The sequence below is a fragment of the Panthera tigris genome, chromosome D1 (assembly GCF_018350195.1).
Source record: "Panthera tigris isolate Pti1 chromosome D1, P.tigris_Pti1_mat1.1, whole genome shotgun sequence".
Lineage (NCBI taxonomy): Eukaryota > Metazoa > Chordata > Mammalia > Carnivora > Felidae > Panthera > Panthera tigris.
The window spans coordinates 69,805,709-69,831,737 of NC_056669.1; the positions used below are offsets into that span (position 1 = coordinate 69,805,709).

General features: G+C 42.1%; 1 protein-coding gene across 2 annotated transcripts in view; it reads left to right on the forward strand.

The window, feature by feature from the left end:
* SPON1 (spondin 1) overlaps nt 1–26,029 on the forward strand; it is a 257,617-nt gene that overhangs the window by 121,331 nt on the left and 110,257 nt on the right. For both annotated transcript variants that reach the window (XR_006208341.1, XM_042958428.1), the window contains exon 6: nt 24,570–24,718. Coding sequence is in view for 1 of the 2 variants with exons in the window: in XM_042958428.1 (XP_042814362.1) it covers nt 24,570–24,718 (149 nt within the window). In the remaining variant the exon portion in view is untranslated. The remainder of the gene's footprint in view (nt 1–24,569; nt 24,719–26,029) is intronic.

A 26,029-nucleotide genomic window follows, 5' to 3' on the forward strand; every position in this document is an offset into this window, starting at 1 on the left:
TGGGACTTGAAATTGGAAGGTTCCGGCCTCTTGCGCTGTCTCCCTCCTGGAAGTCCACAGACTATTTCTTGAGCGTACCCTTTGCTAAATAAGACATGCCTGCACTGGATTGACCATAGACTATTATATATTATATAAGGTATTACTGTCCTTGTGTCTATCAAGGTAAAGTCTCATTACCAACGATAGAGGTAAATTAATTTATTGATAACTTATTTGCCATTTACTCCTGCTGGTTGGCGGTTCAAAGAGCATATGGCTCCTGCGTCTCGTTCATGAAGCTTAAATGGCCACCTGTTTGGAACTGATTTGAGGAGGAAGAAAGATTGGATTCATTGGCAAGTCATGGATCAGTTATTATGTAAGCTCTAATGCCGCCAGTTCCCCTGGCAAAATGGATGTGATTAACATTTAAGTATGACACCAACCCATGCATTTTTCATGTAGGATTTCCTTCAGACCTCTTTGCCGATACCTGTTTGGTGATTCCAAGAAATGCATACTTTAACAATAAAGACTTCATTTTCCCTTTGCATGAAGATATTCTAAACTCTGAAAAGCTTTATGAAATTATAGGAGAGGGAATATACAAAGTCCATGAACCAACAGCATTGTGTGTGGTTACCCAGGAATTTGCACACAAAACTCTGCTACAGCTAATGGCGTTTATGTGCCTAAGTTTTCCAAACAACAGAGCTGAAAAATAGACCCTCAAGAATTGCCTTATGCCAAGAAAGGGCAACTATTTATAATCACGAGTGGGGCTTTTTGCAAAGGTCTGTGCCAGGCACTACAGTCCTGGCAAACCTCCCTCCCAATTTGCAAGAACTCTGCTGTTTGGGGCTGGAAGTAAAGCATGAGTACAAAGAAATCCTTGCAGCTTTTTTCTAGCCTTGGTGAAATTCAGAGCGAAAGAACAAACATATAACAGGACAAAGGATATAGGAAATCACAGCACAAGCAGCCCGGCCTTATTTTTAGTAAAAAGGATTAGTAAGGGCCACCCTGCAGTAAAGCGGATTGCCTGTGATCAGGGAGTAGGATGGTTGTAATCTCTTTACTGTACCGCTGAGTTGATTGATTAAATTAAAAGTTGTGAGTCAAATGCCCCCAGAACCTCTTGGAGTCCTTCGGTCTCTGTATATTCATGTGATCCTAATGACCTTCCATTGGAAGGGAAAAGTGTGCGCTACCTGTAGGGAACACATGAAGAAAGGCTGGAGAGGAAGCTAACCCTTTTCACCACCGCCAGCAAGAGTTTAATTAAACTCTCTCGAACATAATAAGCTTGGTTCAATTTAAGAGCAACATGTGCCATGTTTGCCTGCACATGGAGCTTCCCAGGGTCTTGCAGCTCAAGTGGAAAGAACAATGCGAAGCAGAAGGCTTTCTCTTCACATCTGGCTCCTCAAAATGGGGCTAAGAGGCTTTCTGGAGGCTTTTGCTGACTGGGACAGTTAGTGTTTACAGATGTGAGTAGCTTTCCGTCATTGAATGCAAATTGCATTTGCTTTGTTGCGCACACCCTGGGAAAACCAAGAGGAAGAAGAGGAATAATGTTCCTTTATCCGCCCACCCACATTGAGATTCAGGGCACAGTCTTTTCAGGTTTATTGGGTCCCTAAGCAACCTTTGAAGAGAGCTGTACATCTGTCCGCTTGTCCCTACTGCAGCGGACATGGATTCATTTGGCTTTGCTTTTCAAGCCTCTGGTTCCATCTTTGGTCCATTGACTGAACTTTTAGGTAAACATTTCTTGCTTGCAGACCTGAGTGGTTGGTTACCCAGCTCCTGGGCTAATTCTGCCTTCCTCTTACACTTTGTATTCTGAAGGTGAGCTCATCAGAAAAAAAAAAAAACAAACAAACAGTGAAAGAGGGCTAGTTTTCCACGTGAAGGCTAAAAGCCAGAAAAATAAGCTAACGCAGGAGGTGAGAGAGAGCAGTTTCCTCCTGCAACAGGGAATCTCAGCACCAAATATCAGAACACTGTGAGAGCCAAAAGAGCATTTCTGTGGTGAGAAACACTGTTAAGTCAGGTTTCTCTTGCCCCAAAGACTGGCCAGTGGTCGGTGCTCTGCTAAAAAGCAACGTATACCATGTACAGTGTGAACCATCATGGACCTGAAAGTCAGATCCCACTAGGGGTCTTGAATCTGACATTCACTTACAGGACCGTATGAAAATTGCTTAACCTCTCTGTGCCTCAGTTTGCTCGTTTGTAAAGCAGGGATGATCAAAGCACTTACCTCATGAAGCTGTTTTGAAAATGGGCCAGGATTCAAAGCTAAGTTCCTCTCTATTCATATGGAATAAATTCACCTAGGACCTTGGAAAAGACACCAACTAACCTTTTGAGCTCCGATTTTATGTAATAAAACCAAAATCGACATCACTGGATTCTTGTAGGGGTAGATGAGTTAATATTCTAAAAACCCTTTAAAAAGGCTTGGCATCTAGTGAAAGCTCACAAAGTATTAGTCATGATTATTTTTAAATGAGATAACTCATAGATGGGTTTTTTGCTTAGTACCAGATACACAGCAAGTTCTGTGTTAACCTGGCCAAAATGTGCTTATTTCTGAACTTGTCATTATTCTCACCCACATTTCTGAACCTTAAAATAAGGACTTAGCTCTGATCTCATCTTGAAATCTTGGACATATCCTCTCATCTGATTGGCTACCCTCACCTGGTGAGAACTTCCTGAAGTTTCCACCTGGCCTCTAAATTCTCTCCATGTCTTAGATGGAGAGAGGGCTGGGTTCAAGGTTCATTTTATCCCTAACTTAAATACTGACAAAGATGAATAGCCCCAAGTTTAAAATTCAAAGATACTTGGAGCACCTGGGTGGCTCAGTCGGTTAAGTGTCCGACTTTGGCTCAGGTCATGATCTGGTGGTTTGTGAGTTCAAGCCCCACATCTGGTTCTGTGCTGACGGCTCGGAGCCTGGAGCCTGTTTTGGATTCAGTGTCTCCCTCTCTCTCTCTGCTCCTCCCCCGCTCACACTCTGTCTCTCTCAAAAATAAATAAACATTAAAATTCAAAGATACTTTACAAAAGACCTCCTACTGCAGATAGCCCAACCAACAGTGAGGAAATAGAGTTTGCATTTGTGACACTTTTCCCTCTCAGCGGGGAACTTAATAACAAATACAACATACATTTCACAATCAGCCAGGCAAACACATGGAACTAGTCAGCTAATCTTGATTACAAGTTAGTATTTACTGACTTGTGTTTTTGTAAATAAGCTAAGGGAAGTAAACAGAGTTTGAGATTTATGTGTTCTGTAATTTCTGTTGATCAAGATCAGTTTTACTTGGTTTCTCTCCCCTCTCCCCATCTCCCCCTACAAGCCCACACAAAAAAATTCTTAGGTGGGATTTGCCTCAGAGTATACAAGGCCTGAGCAGCACCTACCTAGACAAGAAGCAAAGCTGGGATGAGATAAGGAAACCACCTAGCTGTTAAGCTCAAAGACTCCTGGGGTCCACAGCATCCCTTGTAATGACATCAAGGAAATGTCACATAGGACACACTCTAAACCCTCTCTAAAGTCTACCTCAGTTCAGTGCATCTTACTTCCTTTAATCCATAAAAGATGGAAAAATCTCTCATATTCTCCTCAATTTGGGGGCATGCAATGATAATTAGCATCTTCAGCGTACTGTGTATATTAGAAATAACATTGGCCAAACTTCCTATATGATCCTTTCCCTTACCTCCTCTTTCCTGTGTTCTCTTTGCTTTTCCTCACCTTCTACCATAGTTTCATGCTAGACCCCTGGAGAAGAGCATTGGAGTTGGTTGGGACCATCACTGTGTCCCCACCTCCACCACAGTGTCTGATATAGAGCTAGCGTTCAATATGTGTTATTCAATGGGCTTGCTACAAACATCTTCTCCATTAAAAAAAATAATCGTCACTACTTAAAACAATCACAAGAAGGGGAAACGCGTCTATGCTAAAAATCTTATTAAGGTTACTCAGAATTCATATACACAAAACTCTGCTGGAGCCAACAGCATTTATGTGCTTAAAGTTTTCCAAACAATGAGTGGAAAATATACCCTGAAGAATTGTTTATGCCAAATAAGGCTGACTATTCATGGTCATGACTGAAATTGCTGCGTGTTTTCTGCCAGCCACTGCATTCCTGCCAAATATCCTCCCAATTTGCAAGGATTCTTGGGCTTCACGTTGGAAATCAACCAGTAAAATGCCTCTCCAACCCAACTTACATGGGTCTTATTCTTCATCAGTACTTGCTGAGGCACCCTGCGTAGAGCAACACCCTAACTCTTTGCAATGCTTATTTAGGTTGACACAGTGACGTGGAATTTCATGGGACCACAGATCATGGAAGCAAGTTAACAGAGTTGTGATGTCAGTTTGGGTTCTGAACGCACAACAGTTGGAAATCGGCTCACGCCACTTCCGTGTCAGGAGCACCAGTTGAGAGGTTGCTTCCATCTGAGGTCAGTCAGATGCTTCCATCAGCCAGAGCAAGAGATCAGCTCCGCATCTTGGTAGCTGGTGGGCCAAAACTTGCAGAAAAAATAGGAAAAAAAAAAAAAAGCAAAAAACTGGCAGACCAAGTCTTAGATTTGCTAATTGTAGCTACTAGGGGGTACACGCTTGAAGAATAACCCACGACGAAGAGCGCTTTCGGGCAAACGTGTTCCTCAAAGGTGAGCCTGCGGAAGTCCTGTGTTCAAATTCAGTTGCAGCGCCCCCAGCATTCTGGCACCAGTGATTTTCCTTGTTTGGAAGAATTTTGCAGGAGTTAAGCAACCCATCATTGTCCCACTTCTAACAAGGCCGGCATGCCTAATGATAAAGAGTGGTCTCTGGAACCAGACTAAATCCCTGACACCACCATTTACAGTTCATGAGATGTTAGGCACACCACTTAATTAAGCCCTCTGTGTCTCAGTTTTCTTTTCCATAAAGTGGGAATGATAACAATACGAACTTCACAGGATTCTTGTGAGGAGGAAATGGATTAATATGTGTAAAGAGCTTAGAAGAGTTTGGCATATATTAAGTGTTATATATTTGTTGGCTACTATTGTAAATCATTTCGTGTGATCCAGCCCTTGCCTTGAACTCCAGTTCTCATAAATGGGTCTCAATTTTTAGGCATTCATTGATTCCATAGATATTTAGGGACTGCCTTCCATCTGGCTGACCTTGCCCTTAAGGTGGCCTTGTTCCCCAGTGAGACTCATGTAGGAGCCCTGGTTGCCCCCAGGCCCCCCCACTGGGATGAGGTTCCTCCCTTGCTCCTATCAATCCTTCCAAGCCCTGGAATTCTGCCTCTTAAGCCAGACCTGCTTGCTGCCCAGTGTCTCTGTTCTCTTCAAATAGTGGGAGCTCCCTGGCCTGCCTGCTCACCTCCACTACCAGTCTCTCTGTCTCATCTTTCAGCTCACTGCCTGGTCTGGTCTTGATGCTGGCAGCACCCTGGAAATGTGTTCAAGCAATGAATAAATTATTCAATGCTTTATTTCCCTCCAGGGAAGAACTAGGAAGCCAGACCTTATTGAGTCAAAAGAGTTCCTGCTGCCCCTTTACTGCAATAATTTAATCTCTAAGAAGTTCAGGAAAAACAAAAGCAAAAAACAAAAAAACAAAAACCTAAGGAAATACCCCTCTAACCATAAACTATCCCTCTTCATCGAGAGAAAACAGACTTTTCCTGCTCAGAATGGCACAAACAGAACTCTTCCATTTCACCAGAGCTCCAGGGAATAATAGGCCACCAGCTGCCACCTTGGGCTGCAGGTTTCGGGAACTTGGAAAGAGGAATTTTCCATCCTGATTATTGCCTTTGCAGTGTTCTCAGCTGCCAGCACATGGTGGTGGGCGTGGGTATGAGCCAACTTTTGTGTTCCTAAATAATAAGGCTGAGATGCTGTCCTCCTTTGCTACAGAACCCTGGACACCCATCTATCAACCAACCCTGGCCACCCATCTATCAACCACCTTGCCTACACGCACCTACTATGTGCAGGCCCTTAAAAAAAATAAGTCACCTCTTCATGTATTTTTTAAAGCATTGGAAGGAAAGCTGATACTCAAGGCAAAACTAAGAAAATTCTCATACTACCAAAGCAGAAGAGACTTGACCGAGGTCATACACCCCAGGAAGGGTAGATCCAGGATTTAATTATGTGAGCCTGGGTTAAAAGACTAATTCTTCAATAGCGCTAAATTTACTGAGACCTGACCAGCCTAATCTCTTGCCTCTCTGTAGCTTTTTTTTTTTTTTTTTTGACTCCACACCCATCTTATATTCTCAGATAGCACCCTGCTCATTGTGACCTCTGGGCCTTTGCACAGGCTGTTTGATGGGTTTGCAACATTCTGGTTCACCCCCACCACCTTCATCTGGGTGACTGCTGCCCACCCCACACTTTTGTTCTCATCTTAATCCCCATTGCCTTGGAAACACTTTTCTATTTCCCTACTCTGGATTAGCAGCCCTCTTTTTTGCTCCAGGCTTTTGGTTATCCTATCATGCCATCTTCCATGCTGCATTGCAGTTGCCTGTTCACATGTTTCATTGCCCTAATATCCTAAGACAGGGCAAAGCCCTTGTCTGGTTTGGCTCAGAACCCCCAGGACCCAGGATTTAGAGCATAACATGTGACCAGTGAGTATTTGTTGAATTAAGAGGAAGCAAGCTCTCTCTCTACCAAGCTGCCTCCCTGACAGGTCAAATCTGAAAATAAAGACACCAGCTTTGCAGTTCCTGGCTAATGGCTCCATGCAGGCTGAGCACCTGACCTGTGATCTTTAAAATATTCTGGGGTAAGCCTTGAGCTCTCACCAATAACTCTTACAAGTTCACAGCTCACCCTTGTCATTGCCCTGTCACCACCCCCATTACATGGGAATTAAATTTTTGATTCCAATACAACGCAGCTCAAGCCTAGGAAAGGCCAGGGTGAGCCTTGAGAGACGGTGAAAGCAAGCTAACATTGCTTCTACCTTCACATCTTCCTTTTTAAAAGTGAACTTTCTTAAAAAATGGTTTTTTAAAGTTTATTTATTTATTTTGAGAGAGGCAGAGACAACGTGAGCAGGAGAGGGGCAGAGAGAGAGGGAGAGAGAGAATCCTAAGCAGTCTCTGTACAGCCAGCATAGAGTCCAATGCGGGGCTTGAACCCTCGAAACTGCAAGATCATGACCTGAGCCAAAACCAAGAGTCAGACACTCAACCGACTGAGCCACCCAGACAGCCAATGTGGGGTCCAATGTGGGGCTTGAACCCCCGAAACTTCAAGATCATGACCTGAGCCAAAACCGAGAGTCAGACACTCAACCGACTGAGCCACCCAGGCAGCCCTAAAAGCAAACTTTTAATTGAAGCATACATACATACATACATACATACATACATACAGAAAAGTGGCTACATCATAAATGTACAGCTCACAGTTTCCCATTCATTTTAACACATGCATGTTAGCAGCACAAAAATCAGAAAATTACTGGCACTCCAGAAGCCTCCTTTTGCCCAGACAGTGCTCCCCTACAAAGGGCAGCCACCATCTTAACTTCTAATACATAGAATTTTACAGCAGGTACTCTTTTGTGTTTGGGTTCTTTTGTTTAACTTTGTAGTTTTGTTCAACTTTATAGTTTATCCATGTAGTTGTGCATAATTTTCGTTTGCTCTTTCTCATAACTGTATAATATTTCATTGCATGAATATACCACATTTCATTTTACCATCCTATTACGGATGAACATTTGGGTAGTTTTCAACATGGGACTATTATGAATAGTGCCATATAAACATTCATGTGCATGTATTCTAGTAAATATATGTATGCATTTCTGTTCTTTACATACTAGGAATGGAATTACTGGGTCATAAGATATATAGCCCAGCTTTAGTAGTGATTATTAAACAGTTTTCCACAGCAAGAGAAATCTGGTAATCTACATCCTTGCCAACACTTGATATTGTTGGTCCTTTTCCTGGTATGTGTAGTGATATCACATTGTGATTTTAGTTTGAATTTCTTTGATTTTTGCTATCGTGTTGTTATTGGTCATTTGGATAAATCTGAAGTTCCTGTTCAGTCTTTTGACCATTTTTTTCTCTTGAGTTGTCTGCCTTTTTCTTATTGATATATAGCAGTTATTTTTACATTCTAGATAAGAGTCCTTAGTCAATTATGTGTATTCCAAATATCTTCTGTTCTATGATTTGCCTTTTCACTCTTTTAATCTTTTGATGAACAGAGGTTTTAATTTTAACATAATTCAAATGATCTTTTTTTTCTTCATGGTTAGCACTGTTTGTATCTTACTTAAGAAATCTTTGCCTGCCCCAAAGCTATAAAGACTTTGTTCTTTATTCTTTTCTAAAAGTTTTATTGTTTTGCTGAATTGATCTGTAATTGAAATTGTATATGGTATGAGGTAAGAGTCAAGATAGATTTTAAAATTTTTTTCCAGAATCCTTTATTGGAAAGCCCATCCTTTCCCTTCTGCATTAGTGTGACCTTTGTCATATATCAAGTGACTATATATCTGTGGGTCTATTTCCGGACTCTGTATTCTGTCATTCTGTTTCATTATTTATTTGTCTATCCTTCACATCTAGAAGCATTAGTTCTCTAACTTTATTCTTCTTCAGACTATTTTGACTATTCTTAGTCCTTTATATTTCTGCATAAATTTTAAAATCATGATGTCAACTTTTATTTTAAAAAAAAACTCCACTAGTATTTTGATTGAGATTATGTTGAATTTATGAACAAATTAGGGGATATCTGACAACTTTACATTATTGACTCTTCTAATCAACAAATATGTTCTATCACTTCATTTATTTAGATTTGCTCTCCGTTCACTCAGTAATTTTTTTAAGTTTATTTTGAGAGGGAGAGAGAGAGAGAGCACAAGCAGTGGAGGGGCAGAAAGAGAGGAAGAGAGAGAGACTCCCAGAAGCAGAGCCCAATGCAGGGCTCAGTCTCACAAACCATGAGATCATGACCTGAGCCAAAGTCAAGGGTCCAGTGTTCAACTGACTTAGCCACCCAGGTGCCCCACTCAATAATGTTTTATAGATTTCTTTTTTTTTGTCTTTTAAAATTCTTTTATTTTTCTAATTTACAATAGTTAACATTATTTTTAGAAATTTCAAATGATATACAAGTGTCTGAAATAAAATATAAGTGTCTCTTTGTCCCCTGCTCTAGTAACTCCTCAAGGGTTGTTATTGTTTGTTTTTATTTTTTAATTAATTAATATATTTATTGTTTGATTTACATCCACATTAGTTAGCATAAGTGTAACAATGATTTCAGGAGTAGATTCCTTAATGCCCCTTACCCATTTAGCCCACTCCCCCTCCTACAACCCCTCCAGCAACCCTCTGTTTGTTCTCTATATTTAAGAGTCTCTTATGTTTTGTCCCCTTCCCTGTTTTTATATTATTTTTGCTTCCCTTCCCTTATGTTCATCTGTTTAGTATTTTAAATTCCTCATATGAGTGAAGTCATATGATATTTGTCTTTCTCTGACTAATTTCGCTTAGCATAATACCCTCCAGTTCCATCCACATAGTTACAAATGGCAAGATTTCATTCTTTTTGATTGCCAAGTAATACTCCATTGTATATATATACCACATCTTCTTTATCCATTCATCCATCGATGGACATTTGGGCTCTTTCCATACTTTGGCTATTGTCGATAGTGCTGCTATAAACATGGGGGTGCATGTACCCCTTTGAAAAAGCATGCCTGTATCCCTCGGGTAAATACCTAGTAGTGCAATTGCTGGCTCATAGGGTAGTTCTATTATTAATTTTTTAGGAACCTCCATCCTGTGTTCCAGAGTGGCCACACCAGTTTGCATTCCCACCAGCATTACAAAAGAGATCCTTTTTCTCTGCATCCTTGCCAACATCTGTTGTTGCCTGAGTTGTTCATTTTAGCCATTCTGACAGGTGTAAGGTGGTATCTCATTGTGGTTTTGATTTGTATTTCCCTGATGATGAGTGATGTGGAGCATTTTTTCATGTGTCTGTTGACCATCTGGATGTCTTCTTTGGAGAAGTGTCTCTGCATGTCTTTTCCCCGTTTCTTCACTGGATTAATATTTTGGGTGTTGAGTTTGTTAAATTCTTTATAGATTTTGGATACTAACCCTTTATCTGATATGTTGTTTGCAAATATCTTCTCCCATTCCTTTGGTTGTCTTTTAGTTTTGCTGATTGTTTCCTTCACTGTGCAGAAGCTTTTTTTATTTTGATTAGGTCCCAATAGTTTATTTTTTGCTTTTGTTTCCCTTGCCTCTGGAGACATGTTGAGTAAGAAGTTGCTGTGGCCGAGGTCAGAGAGGTTTTTGCTTGCTTTCTCCACTAGGATTTTGATGGCTTCCTGTCTTATGTTTAGGTCTTTCATCCATTTTGAGTTTATTTTTGTGTATGGTGTAAGAAAGTGGTCCAGGTTCATTCTTTTGCATGTCGCTGTCCAGTTTTCCCAGCACCATTTGCTGAAGAGACTTTTTTCCACTGGATAGTCTTTCCTGCTTTGTCAAAGATTAGTTGGCCATACATTTATGGGTCCATTTCTGTGTTCTTTATTCTGTTCCATTGATCTGAGTGTCTGTTTTTGTGCCAGTACCATACTGTCATGATGATTACAGCTTTGTAATATGTCTTGAAGTCTAGGATTGTGATGCCTCCAGCTTCGGTTTTCTTTTTCAAGATAGCTTTGGCTTTTCAGAGTCCTTTCTGGTTCCATACAAATTTTAGGATAGCTTGTTCTAGCTCTGTGAAGAATGCTGGTGTTATTTTGATAGGGATTGCTGTTTTGTAGATTTCTATGGAGAAGAGGTCTTGTTCATTTTTCACTGGATTTATTCTTAGATACTATATATTTTATACTATTGCAAGTGACAGCTTTTTAAATTTTCAATTTTTGTCACTGGTATATAGAAATGACATTGATTCTTGCATATTGACTTGTTATTCAGAGATCTTGCTAAGTGCACTTTTTAATTCTATTAGTTTATGTACAGATTATTTTGGAATTTTTACTTTGGAATTTTTATTTTGGAATATTATACTATTATATCTTCTACCAACAATTCCCTTCTTATCATTATGCCTTCTATTTCTCTTTATTGCCTTATTTCATGGTTAGAACCTGGTGATAGTGGGCATTCTTGCCTTGATTCCAGTCTTGTGGGGAAAGCTTTATTTATTTGGGGGGACAGCTTTTTAATATCTCATTCTTAAGTATGATTTTTGCCTTAGCTCTTTTGTAGATTTCTTTTTTTTATCAGGTAAGAAAGTTCTTTTCTATTCTTAGTTTGCTGAGTGTTTTTTTATCACGAATGGATATTGAATGCAATCAAATGATTGTTCTGTATCTATGAAGATATACATATAGTTTTTCTTTTTTTCTGTTAATGTGATGAGTTATAGTGATTGAATTTTGAATGCTATACCACCATTGTATTCCTGGAATAAACTCTACATGTTTGTGATATAGTATAACGGGGTATAGCATCTGTTAATATTTTGTTTGAAGTTTCTACATCTACGCTCACGAACGAGACTGGAGTTCTGTCTACACTTTTCCCTTCAATTTTGAGGTGGAATTTTTTACCCCAGCCTGACCCCCCTTTTTATCCTATATATAGACTTGATTCAATAGGCTTTGGTTCTATTATTAGCTTAACAAACTTTCCCCTGGGACTTCTATCTTCTCTCTCACTGACAATGCAAAAAGCCTTCCTAAAAACAAAGCAATTGTGAGCCAAATCCCAGTTCAACCACTCACTGAGAATGTGTCCAATGACAAGGTACAGATCTTCTCAGAGCCTTTCCTCATCAATGAAATGGGATTGAAACGTAAATTGGATAATAACATACAAAAGCACCTGGTACAAACATACGCTGAATAATTCCTATTTCTCACTACCTCTTCTATCTACTACCTAAAAAGTTGGAAATACAGAAGAGTATTGGCTTACTTACTTACTTACTTACTTACTTACAGAGTTTAGGCAACAGTTAAGATTCAAACCTGAAAAATGAACTAATCGGGATGGGAGAAGTCCATTCTTTTTGCTAAACTCTAAAACACAAAGCGGTTATTTACTGCTCCTACTAAGTTTTTAAATACAAGCTCCTGGATTTTTTTAAATTAGATAAACATTGCTAGAATTTATCATCCAAAGTGCTACAGTTCCTTCCCTGAGGCTTCAAACTCAGGTGTTAATGTTGTAGTAAACATTTGGAAGTTGTCCAGAAATATAGCCTCTCTCCCATATATAACGATATTTATGTAGAAAAGTCAGCTGGGAAGGACACTTTTAAATAAAGTTCCTTTTTCTAAAAATATAACTGCAGTGGTATTTGTCAGTGCACAGTAAACATATAACCAGATTCTAGAGTAGCAATGAGGATAGGAGGTTGGTGGTGCCCTGAGATTATGGTTTTTATCTCCAAGATGAGAATTAGATAATGGGCTAGGTTTTAAAGATATCAAATACATCAGGGGCCAGAAGTTCAGAAAAATTGGGCTGGGAAGACTAAATTCAAAGAAAGCAGAGATTTATGAACATCAAGAGCAAATACTTTCATTTGTTGCCTGGGGCATTGGACAGGTACCACCCTACTTGTCCCCTGGCATCTCTACCCCAAGAGCCAATTCTGGTGACAGCCATGCATGACATTAGAATGACCTCCTAACTAAACCTGGACTTGGCTGAGGCTGTGAATCCCCGGTGGAGTAGAAAGGGCATAGCCTTAAGTTTGACAGACCTGATCATAATTTCAGCTCTGGCACTTACTAGCAACTCAGTTCCCTCATCCATAACATGGGGCTGGTAACCGACCTACCTAGCAGGACCATTGTGAGAATGGAGGGATGTCAGCTAACGCCTACGAAGTGCCTGTTGCAGGGAACGTGCTCAGTAAATGGTAGTGGTTGTAATAATGATATCTATGGTGATAACAATGGCAACAATTATGATGACAACAACAGAATCAACACCCATAGCTTTGGGTGGTGGGGTGTTGAAGCATCATTTTTATTCTATAAAACTATTACTTTGCTTCCAGAAACAGGAAGAGTAGCCCCAGCTGGTTCTTGTCTAACCTCCAGACTGTTATTTTATGGATCTCTGTGCCCAGACACGTGATCTTAGTTGAACGAGTCATGTCTAATTTCCCCCAAAAGCAGAGCCTGAGGAAAGGACTTTGGTGCAGGTAGTTCATATAGAAGGCGAAGGAAGCGGGAGTGAAAGGACTGGGGTAGAATGACAAGGGAGAAGGGAGAAGGAAGAATCAACCAAAGAGTGTATTTCGAAGTCACTGGCATCAGTACACCTCTGAAAAGTGTACAGGATGCCTTCCAGCATTGTCCATGAGCACCCACCCCTCCACAGGCTGGGGATTGTCTCCAGGAGCACTAACTTCCCTGCACTCCAGGCACTTGGTTGCTGGCCAAGTCTTTTCAGAGCTTCAGAGAAGGTCTTGAGGCAGTAAATGGAAAGAAGCACAGTACACTGGAGGTGGACACTCACTGACAGGATGACTGTGTTCTCACACTTGCCACTGCTTCTCTGTCAGCCTCCAGAAAATAGAACATGAACCCTAACGATAAGCTTGTGTCAGGGCTCTGCTGCTTGTTTCTGGGAACTTCTGTCTGTACACCTGACTCATTCTGCTGCTATTTTCCTGCCACTTGCTCCACCCACCCAATGGACTTCTACACCCCCACCCCCTCAGTGCTGACTGCCACTGGAACCACAACTAAGCTAACCATACTACTTACAAAACTCAGCTATCCTGTAAGACCTTGCCTTACCCTAATAGACAGATCCTGTGAATACTCCACGTTGCTCCCAATCTCTGTCTTCCCTGGAGAAATGGGATATCAATATTAAAAGTAACCATTTATTTGGGGTGCCTGGGTGGCTCAGTGGTTGAACATCCAACTTCAGCTCAGGTCATGATCACACAGCTCATGAATTTGAACTCCATGTTAGACTCTGTGCTGACAGATCAGAGCCTGGAGCCTCCTTCAGATTCTGTCTCTGACTCTCTCTGCCCCTCTCCCACTCATATTCTCATTCTCTCTCTCTCTCTCTCTCTCTCTCTCTCTCTCTCTCTCTGTCTCTCAAAAATAAAATGAATAAACATTAAAAAATTTAAGAATAAGTAACCATTTATTGAATGTTATGTACCAAGAACTGTACTATTTTTATATGGATTTCCTTCTATGATACCTGTAACAACCCTAGAATGTAGGCACTATTGTTATTTCCACTTTTCCACAGAAAAGGAAACTAAGTCTTAAAAAATTTGGGAAGCTTGTTCAAGGTCACACACTAGTAAATGGTGGAAACAGGAGTCTAATGATGACCTTGAACCAGTAGGATATTCATATTTGAAATAAGGATAAACTGATCCATATAACTGCATGGATGAATGTCAAAACTATGCTAAGTTAAAGAAGCCAAACTCAAAGGGCTACATACTATATGAGTTCATTTATACTATATTGTAAAAAATGCAAAACTATAGAGACCAGAAACAGATCATAAGTTGCCAAGGGCTGGGGATGGAGGAATGCAGTTGAGTACAAAGGGACATGTGGTGATTTTTGTAGGTAGTAGAAATATTTTGTATTGTGATTGGTTACATGGTTGCATGCCTTTGTCAAAACTCGCTAAACAATATATTTAAAATGATAATTTTTATTGAATTTAAAAAATATTTTCTTTTCTTTTTTTTTAATGTTTATTTATTTTTGGGTGACAGAAAGAGAGAGCATGAGCAGGGGAAGGGCAGAGAGAGAGAGAGAGAGAGAGAGAGAGAGAGACAGAATTCAAAGCAGTCTCAGTGTCAGCACAGAACCCAGTGGGGGACTCGAACCCTCGAGCTGCGAGATCATGACCTGAGCCAAAGTCGGACACTTAACTAACTGAGCCACCTGGGTGTCCCTAAAATATACTTTATTTTCTAAAGAGAAATAAAGCAGACAGTAATTTTCTTCTTTCTGGGTGGGGGAGAGGCAGAGAGAGAGCGAGAGAGAGAGAATTCCACACAGCCTCCTTGCTGTCCGCACAGAGCCCAATATGGGTCTTGAACTCACAAACTGTGAGATCATGACCTGAGCTGAAATCAAGAGCTGACATTTAACCGACTGATCCACCCAGGCCCCCAACAGTAATTTTCTTCTGATTGCCCCAGCAATTGCCCAACTGTGGGAATAGAAGGGAGCAAAAATCAAGGTTTCAGAGGCTTGGTGGAATAAATGAGCTAAGGTGAGAGCTCAGCATCAGGTTGCAAAGATCTGAGGAAAGAGTTCAAGGAGAGGAAATGGAAACAGTCAGCTTAACTTTCCCAAAAAGCCTGGAAGTGTGGGAAAGACAAAAGATAGACCTTGTGGGAAGAGAACAGGGACAGAAAAAAATTTTTTTTCACTCAGAATGAGAAAATTTGAACCTCTTTACTCAAGGGAGAAGCTCCTCAATGAAAAAGAGATTAAAGGTGGAGTTTACCCATGTATTTGCCATCTCTAGCACTCTTTATTCCTTTATGTAGATCTGAGTTTACATCTATTTTCATTTCATTTCAACCAGAAGTCCTTTAGTATTTCATATACTGCAGGCATGCTGGTAATATATTAATGTATTCACTCAGCTTTCATTCATCAAAAAAGTGTTTCATTTCACCCTCATTTTTGAAGGATATTTTTGCAGGATATAGAATTCAAGATTGACCGTTTTTTATTTCTTTAAGAACTTTAAAGTTGTCATTTCATTGTCTTCTGGTTTGTCTTGTTTTTGAAGCCAGCAGTCATTCTTATTTTTGTTTTTCTGATTGTAATGTGTCTTATTGGCTCTGGCTGCTTTTAAGACTTTTTTATTTTCTCTAATTATCATTAATTTATTATGATGTGGATAGATATAATTTTCTTTGTTTTTATCATGTTTGCAGTTTATTGAGCTTCTTGGATCCATAGGTTGATATTTTTCATCAAATTTGGGGTAATTTCAGGCATTATTTCTTTACATATTTTTGTACCTAATCTCCCTATCCTCTCCTTCTGGGATTCCAATAACCCTTATATTAAACAACTCACTGTTGTTCCAAAGATCACTGAGACTCTAGTTCATTTTTTTTTTAGGTTTTTGTCTCTGTTTCATTTTAAATTGTTTCTATCACCCTGTCTTTAAGTTTATAGACCTTTTTCTTTGCCATACCCAAATACAGATATTATATTTTCCAGGTCTAGAACTTCCACTGGGTTTTTAAAAATAGTTTCTTTCTCTGCTGAGAGTCCTCATCTGTTTACCCATTATGTCCATCTCTTCCTTTAAGTCCTTCAACTTGAGAGTAGGTGTTTTAAGGTCTTTGTGTGGTAATCGTGACATCCCCATAATCTCAAGAACTCTTTCTTTTGGCTGTTTTTTCTCATGATTATTATATTTTTCTGCTTCTGTACTTGTTAGTAATTTTTTATTGTATGATGGAAATTGGTGAGTAACTGAATTTGTTACCTTCTTCTAAAGAGAAAGGAGTTTTGATCTAGCAGATGGTTAATTTACTGGTATATCTACTTGTTTCACTTTTGAGGCTTGTTTTCTAAGCTTTCTTAGGGTGAGTCCCGAGTAGCCCTTACTCTAGTGTGAAAGTATTTTTCTCCTAAGTTGTGGCTTTTCCACAAATATAATGGCCAGAATGGCCAGCAAGGTTCCTCAAATATGGATGGTTGGAAGTCCTACGTCTTCAGCATTGTGTGACTTCTGCACTCTCCATTCAGCTCTTAGCTCCTCAGTAGCTATATTTCCCAGGCTTGTGAAGTTCTGTCCTGCACATATACAGCTTAGTGTTTGGGCAAAGACGTAAAGGGACTCCTATGCATATTTATGAAATTCCTCCTTTGTGACATTCTTACTAGTAAATTCTTACCCATTGACCTCAGCATCCCCAGGTTCCTGTCTTTGCCTCCTCAGCTGAGCCAGACTGTCATGCTCTGCTGTCTTCCACCTTCCTATACCACAGACCAGAAAATGCCCAGAACAACCATAAGGCTCACCTCTTTCCCTTATCTCAAGGGTCACAGTATTTTTGCTGTCTATTTTCTAACACCTGAAAATTGGTGCTTCATATATTTTACCCTATTTTATAGTCACTTATGTTGAGAGGGCTAGCCCAGTGCCATTTATTCCTTCAGAGTCAGAAGCAGAAGTTGTGTTAGCATGTATAAATTTGGAGGTTGTCTATAGATAAAACTATCCTATTGTCTTCTCTACTTCACATAGCCTTCAAGATAAAAACTTTTTATTAAGACATTCATATCCCTTCTGATATGCCTGGCTAACTGGCTTCCTCACTGATCATCCCTTCTTTACAAATACACTCTCTCTCTCTCTCTCTCTCTCTCTCTCTCTCTCTCTCTTCACTTTGACCTAACTTGTGCTTTTACATCTACTCCTGGCTTTCTGGTATGCTATGCTTTTGCACATACTGGCCCTTCTACAAAAATACCCTCCCCTTTCCCTTTAATTGCCTTGTCAATTCCCACTTATCCTTTAGAAGGTAGCTCAGCTGTCATCTCCTCCAGAAAGCTCTCTCTAGTACAGTCTGGGTTAAATATCCCTCATGTGTGCTATTGTGTCACTCTGCTTTGCCTTTATCCAAGCTATATTATGTACACTTCATTGTAATTGCCTGTTGTGACCTGTCTTCCATACCTTCCCACCATCCTCCAGACTGAACATCTTAAGGAGCAGGACTAAGTCTGATTCTGCTCAGAGACTCCACGGCCTAGCACAGATTTTGTCAATCTTTTTCTGTGAAGGACCAGATAGTAAATATTTTACAGTTTGCAGGCCAGACAGTTTCTGTTATAACTACTCAACTCTGCCACCATAGCAGGAAAGCAGCCATGAACAACACATAAATAGTTGTGAAATATAAAACTTCATTGGAAAAAAAAAAAAAAGGCAGTGGGCTGTGGCTCGCTGGTTTCTAACCTAGCATATAGTATTCCTAGTAAACATTTATTTAGTGAATGAATTAATAGAATAGAATATTATTATTGGAAGCCTCAGAGGAAATGCAAAAGGATACAACAAATTGTGTCAGTGCAAGGGTTTTCCCTAGAATGGAAATATGACACTTTCCTTAAGACCTTAAGGAAAGAAAAAAGACTAGCTGAGTTAAGAAGGCAGAAAGATAGAAAGTTGAGGAATTTCTGGCCAAATTGACAGATCTCCCCATGCAGGGTTTTTTCCAGGAGGCCATACTGGGATGGGATCCTGAAAAACAGAATAGCTTGGTCAGAGTGAGTTCCTGAAGTAGCCAAGCACAGGAAGAGCCAGAGGGCAAGTACAAGCTGCGTTCTGGGCAGCACCCAGGGGCAAACCCAGAGGAGCCAAGTTCTGTAGCTGAATCCAAGGCATCGAAACCCCAAGCAGATTCTGGAACTGAGCCCAGGGAGAGAATAACAAGGGCAAAAGGGAAGTGAGATCCAAGACAACTTTTATGAATAGGGCTGGCAGGTCCACAGCATTTTTCAATTGGTCACTGGCTACATGATGCCTAGATAAGTCTGTGGTTGGGTTAACCTTGGTCTTCTCAGAGGAGTTAAGTGAGAAGGTTGTCCATTTAGAGATGAAAGGACGAGAAGTGTCTGGAACTTAGGGATTGGAGAAGCTCTGGTTCAGCAGATCCATAAGGACCCATCCAGGGCTAAAACCCAGGGCTAAAAGGATACATTGGGTGAGGCTGAGGTTGGGTAATGGGAGTTTGTAGCAATGTAGACACTGAGGTTGTAGGACATTCTCCAGTGAAGCGCCATGAATGTTATGTCAAGGAATTATATGGATGACTTTCTGCAGGACTGAGATTGGCAAGGGAATGCAGCCACTGACAAAGCAGGCTAGGAAATCTGGGTTGTTACTGAATACCTGTCATGCACAGAACACTTCACAGAATCCGTGTACATATAACATGCCTCCTTCTGCATAAGACAAAAAGCCAGACATGGTTCTTCTTTCATCAGTAATGGTCTTTTAGGCATCATTGTGAATGTAGGCATCACTGGTGATTTAGCACCAGCAATGACAACAGAAAAAGTGTCAGAAGTGAGGTTACTGCACATATATTCAGTATATCTCTTTGGAGGGGCTTTTCACACAAATGCACCTGGTTGGCTATCAGTATCTCAAACTCACATGTCTGATCATTTCCTCCTCCCAGCTTTCCACCGGGACCCAGGTATGTGTAGGCTACTAGAATACTGCTGGAGCCAGAGAGAGGCGTGCTAAAACTAAAGAGCTGTGTAGCCTTATCTGAGAGCCAAAGAGGTTAGCAATAGCCTTCGTTTCTCTGCCCCTGCCCCTGCCCCTGCCCCTTCCCTCAAGACTAAAGCCCTAGAGTTTCACCAAGGACCTCAGCTGTAGCCTTCCTGAGTATTCCTTTAATAAAGCCACAAGTATGTACTTTGTCTCCCTATCGCCAGGCTTCCTGATACCTGGGGTTTCTCCTTCTCTTTCCTCCCTTATTTCCTGGAGGGTGCTGGGGCCCAGTGCTGAACCTCTCTATGTCCCAGCTAAGTGGATGTGCTGACCACCTCATTCTCAGGCCCCAGACTACTGAGTCCCATTTAGATGATTCCCTCCTGGTTTTTCTTTCAGTTTCAGGACCTTGTATCTGTCATTCTGTCATCTCTACCCACCAATTCTAAACCAAGCTGCCTTCCAACCACCTGCTCAGATCTTTTTTTCTTCCCATGCCTTCCAGAAACCTGTCTGGATTTGCCCCATCCTATTCACATTTAATTTGACTGGCTAATATTTATCAAGCCCATTTTATGTTCCAGCCACTAGTCATGACTTTGAGGACTTCAGCCTCAGAACCACACCAGGAGACTGGTCATATCAATATCCAGAGGAAGAAAATGAGGTTGAGAGTGATTACTGACATATCCTATCTAGAACTGAGCTTCAGAACTGAGCCTAGAACACACAGTGGTCTGATTCAAAAACCAGAGCTTTAACTACTTCACCAAACTGCCTCCCAAAGACTGTCCAGTCTCCCCTCTTATTGGCTCATACCTCTGATCCTGTGTTTCTGTTTCCTCTCTGCTGTTCCCAGAGTCAAACCCTACACAACGCATGCAGGAATTGTTGCGTTGTCTCCTCACTCTGGGCCTTCTCCCTTCCCAACACTGGGCACATCCTGGACGTGATGTGGTGGAGTAGAGAGCACAGCTCTGGCACCAGACAGATTTGACCTTGAATCCCAGTGTCCTCACTCATCTACTCTTTGATCTTGGGTTAGCTCACTTAACTTCTTTGAGTCTGGGTTTCCACATGTGAAAAATGGGAATTCTTATAGCCTCTTTATCAAGGAACTTCTTCTTCTTCTTCTTCTTCTTCTTCTTCTTCTTCTTCTTCTTCCTCTTCCTCTTCCTCTTCCTCCTCCTCCTCCTCCTCCTCCTCCTTCTCCTCCTCCTTCTCCTTCTCCTTCTCCTTCTTCATGTTTACTGTGATAATGTAGGTCAATCCTTAGCACGGTGCCTGGCACTTAGTGAAGGGTCAGTACATGCTAAGTATTGGCATTTGATTCTTCCCAGAAAGAAACTTCCATCATGTTTCCCTCCTTTCACAGTGGGCACTCAGTATCCTTCTTGACCCAGTCCTGACTTTCTCCTTCATCTTATCTCTTTGCCTCCTCTACCTCGAGTCCACCAAATAGTCTCCTCTATTTCCTGACCTCTCGGTGGGATGTAGGGAAAAGAACATGTGCTCTGAGGTCAGGCAGACCTGGGTTTGAACACCAGTTTTGACCCTCACTAGCTTTGTGAGCTTTGGCAGGTTCCTTAACATCTCGAGGTCTCAGTTTTCTTATCTATAAAGTGAGAATGAGGTTGTAGTGAGGATTACACCTACAAAAGCATTACACCTGACACCTCATAGGTGTTTAATCATCATATGTATGTCATTATCAGAATCCCTGCTCCTCCTGTCCTGCCAATCTTCCCGTGGGAGCCTCCTTCCACTGGACAGTCTCCTTGATATTCCAAATTCTTTTAGATTCCTCTTGCGAATTCCCATAATGCTTTCCATCCATAATAGTACCGAGACCTTTGCTTTGTATGGTTCTTTAAAGTTTTCATAGTTCTTTCCAAAACCAGCCCAATTAATTTGCACAACTCTGGGAGATAGTCCAGCTAGTAATTATTACCCCTATCTTTAAAAGGTAAATTGAGGCTCTGAGAGAGTGAATGACTGATTCATGGTCATGCGTAGAGGCCTGGAGCCCACTTCTTCCGGCTCTTGGTCACCAGTGCCTATCTTCCTATACCATTCTGCACCTGAGTGACTGCCATTCACCTGAAGTCATCGCCCTTTCTAATGTTGTGGATTGTTTTCCATGGGTACCTGCCTTGTCTCCCCAGGGAGAAGTCTGGTCCCTGCTCCTGGCCTAGTGCCTTGCAGATATCTGTTATATGGTTGATGTCATTCAGTGGATTAGAATTTGATTTAATGTGATATGTTGCAAGACCATTGTAGGAAACTAACAACTAAATTGATCAGAAAGTCGAACTGGTACAATGACATTTTATTCAAGTGTAAGGAACCACAAAGACAGATCCCACTCTTGCGACACCTGCCTCTCTGCACTCATGCCTTTAGACTTTGATTCCTTGGATTTGGGGACTTTGGAGTTGCCTGCTCCATCCTCTCTGCTCTGCGATCTTGTTTCTATAATATCCCTGACCATGCTGGATTGTGAGTAATCTGCTGAACCATCTGTTTCCCCACCCCCAGGCTGTGAGTCCCTCCAGGGCAAGCACCTTATCCAATTCCTGTCAGTGTCCAGGACCTGCCACTGTGCTTGGCACATAGTAAATGGAAGTTGAATGAATAAATCAGAAAGACCCATCTGGATCCATCCCCTCATCTCCCTATGATTGTGCTCATTCCTATTCTCTTATTCCATAGTACATAGATTTCTTATCGCCTATACTGAATAAAAGGCAGGTTTCTTGTTTTACTCATTTTGTAGCCTCCCTAACAACCAGGAAAGGAGGAAACTATAATTATTGAGTGTCTATTGTGTGCCAGTAGTGATTTCATATATTATCTCATCTTTTAAAAATTGAATTTAATTCTTATAATAGGTCAGTAAGATAGGCATTATCATCTTTGAATTACAGAGGAAGGAGCCGAGACTCAGGGAAATAAAGTAATTGGAATTTGACCAAGTTTACATAGCTAGAAAGTGGCAATGCTAGCATTTGAGTCCTTGTAAGACCAGTGCCTCTCTTTTTCGTTGCTGCTTGGTGTTTGTTTTTTAACAGCATGCGGGTTAGCTGAGTGTGTTAGCCCAATAGGTGTCAGGAACTCTGCAGAGCTGAAACTTGAATTTAATCATATTGAATCAAATCTGTGCAAGCCTGCTCCCAAATGCTTCGAGCACATATACTGCCACCTTCCCCTTTGACTGTTTGCGTGAAATGCTTTTGAAAACATGGGCTAAGCATTCTCAATGCATCAGACACAGTGCTAGGTGCTAGGGACAGCACTGAGGACAGGTCTCCTCAGGGAGGTTATAGTCTGGTGGGAAACAGACATGTAACAGTGATCATAAATGTTATCTGTGCTATGGGGAGACGGGAGTCAAGACTTAGGTCAGCCTGGGGGCTCCTGGGGGATTCTGGGTAAATTATGAAGGAGGGATGAGAGTTGGCCAAGCCAAGCAGGAGGAGAGCATAGAGGTAACAGCATGTGCTAAGCCCCTGAGGTGCAGAATTACAGGCAGGGTGGGTCTGGGAAAAGGGGGCATTTGGTAGAACAAGGCAGAAGAAGCAAGAGACGCTGAAGCTGGTCTCCCTGTGTTCACAGCGTGAACCAAAGGTCACATGTGGCTCCCAGCCCTTGGCCTTACATAAGTAGTGCTCTTGACTTAGATGACAACCAGGAGAGTCTCCTCACCCAGGAAGTGAGTTACACAAAAAGCTGGCAGCATATCCATCTGTCTTCTCTAGGGAAATGATGGATGAACACAGTGTTTGCATTTCCCTGATGTGTAGGAAATAATGAGCAGGCGATTGGGCAGGCTTACACAGTGACATCATGTGCCTGGGGCAGGGCATGGCAGCCCTCAGCAGGCTGGGAGGGTGGCTTTGTGCCCGTGTTCTTGATGGGCGCCTGGAGCAGAGGGCTCTGGGGTAGCAGGGAGCTCATGTAAACCGGATCGGGCCCTGTTCAGAATGGTTTTCTTATGTGGTAGAGTAAAGCAGAGAGTTCTGTCACCCCGGGCCACAGGGGAGTGAGCTGCAATTGTTACTTGTGTCCACCCAGTTCGAGTTTTCCTCCTCACTATGCCTGAAAATGTCCTTTAACTCAGGACTTTATTAACCAACCAAAGAATGGCTGAGAACTGACCTGGCCTTATGATGGACTATATGTTCATTAACCAGCATATACACATATATATACATCAATACTCATCACAGCAGAAACAAACCCAGTGAAGTGCTGATGTTGACTCTCCATTCCTCTCCCTCCTCCCCCTGGCACTTGGAAGACCCCTCAGTCAGTTTTGCCTTGGTCCTGTCCAGATCTTGTTCTGTTCTCCCCCCACATCACCCACTGGTTCCCTCCTGCACCTCCCTCCTCGTTCATCCACGTCACCCTGATGTCATCCTCCTCACCACGTCACCCTTCCCTCCTGTAGGCACCCTCCCCCATGATCCTCACCAGACCGCTGTGGACCAGTCCCTTCCACATACCCAGACCACCTCTCCCCATCCTCTCCCGTGGCTAGTCTGCCTACCCCTCATCCTGGAAGGCACAGAAAAGCCAGCTCAAAGCCAACCATGCTTATTTCCAAGAGCTTCCCAAGCCCACACTCATTCCCTCTACCCTTTGCTCCTTGCTCTCCCCCCACAGCCCCACACTCCCCTTTGGCTCCTTCTAATGCATTCTTCACACGGCTGCCTAGATGACTTATCTAAAATTCAACTGCGAGTACGCCATTCCCCTGCTCAGGACCCTTCAGTGGTTTCAGACCCTTTCAAATGGCATCCAAATTCCTGAGGCATGTGAGGCAGAGCCATCCATGAGCAGGCTCCTTTCTACCTCCCTGGCATCATTTCCTACCTCTCCCCTGACAGTTGGTGACACAGCAATGCTAAATTACTTATGGCTCCCCAAACACACAGTGTTATTTAATGGTTCTGAGTCTGCCAGAAATAGCCTCTCCTCTCTATTCCGTCTTACAAATCTGATCAGCCTTTAAAAGTCTTGCTGAAACCCTTCCCTGAAACCCAGAATTATTTCTGTCTATTGTTGTCCTGTCTGCATATTCCCAAGACCACCTTGTTTACAGCAATGGTTTTATTCATCCCTGAATAGCACAGGGCCTAACACAGAGTGGGGGCTTAGCCAGTGCTGGTTGAATAATTGTCCAATTACACTTTCTTTGCAACATTTAAGGGACTCGTGCATTAGCCACAGCCACACTGATACCTGCATTCTGATTGGCTTTCCCAGGTCGGGCCAATCACTGGTCTGCAATCATTGGTGGATCCCACTCCAAGAATTACGTGCTATGGGAGTACGGAGGATATGCGAGCGAAGGTGTCAAACAAGTTGCAGAATTGGGCTCACCTGTGAAAATGGAGGAAGAAATTCGGCAACAGGTAAGAAAAACAATCACAGAATGACCCAAAACCAGGAGTGCAGTCAAAACATCCCTTAGATTTCTTTCCTGGGGGCTTGAAATTCACAGTACAATGTGCTGGAAAATCGGTGCCATAGGAAGCAAAATCTGTTTGCTGAGTTTGGGGGTTTATGTCAATGTAAGGACAGAGACACACATGTCTATCCTGTTGTCTCAGATTTTCCCCGACTGTATTTGCATTTTCTTCAGTTTGTACTAAAATCGGCTGCTGTGGCCACGTTTTGGGATGCGGCCTCCTGAGAGTCAATGCAGTTGGTTATGGTTTTCTTGCTATGATCCTTGAGAGGGTCGCAGGAGTGACTCTGAAGTTGTCCACACCAGAATCACTATTCCAAAAATACACTGCATATCAGCCCATGCTTTTTGCGACTATGCCTCGAGGTGTTTAACAAGTTAGTTGGTCATTAGTTGTAATAATTAGGGACTGAGGATCTTTTATGTATCATGTACTGTGTGCCACGGGGCCAGGAACTGTACCATTATCTAGCCACCCGCCCCCCCATCCCATTGAGAGTTAAGGGAGAAATAGCCCATCGTTCTTTTTGATTTGCTTGGCTGACAGTGCTATCGTCCCTCATTAAAAGCACTAGAAAGAGGCTGAAGAAGCATCTGGCAAGAAGAGCTGCCATTTTTCCACGGCCATTCACAGGCTGTACTGTGGAGAGGTGATGGGCCAGCTTCACCTGGTACCACGCACTCACAGAAGCCCTTCAGGCCTGAGAGGGCCCACTGGGCAGATACGGCTCACTGCTCACAAGTGCTCAGGAGGGAGTAAGAAAGGAGCAAGCGTGCTTGGAACGTGGTCATTTCAGAGCACAGGTCACTGCAAGGCTGTCCCACATCTCCTAAGACTGCAGGAGGCCCTGGGGACCTGTCTCAGGACGTGTGTGTGCCCACAGGCCTGAGCAGCACAGGAGGGCAAGCTAAGCTGAGGCCCCTGGTGCCTCCCTGTGAAGTCTCCCGTCGGGACTCCAGGCTGCCCACAAACTTTAAACTGAATGCAGCACAGGTCACCCTGACTCCTCCTATAATCTCCTGAAGAATCCTTTTGGACCAGAATCCAAAAATTCCCAGGAATTAGCTTATGTTTTTTATTAATTTGATTTAAAGCCTTTTCTACACTCTTAGGAAAAAATGTCTAACCAGATGTTTCAAGATTGCATGTTATTCATCACAAGTGTATCTAACCAACTAGCTAGTATTTCCCAGACTCTGGCCGGCATGCTCATAACTCGCCTTGCTCATGCACATACACCTGTGAGGCCATGGA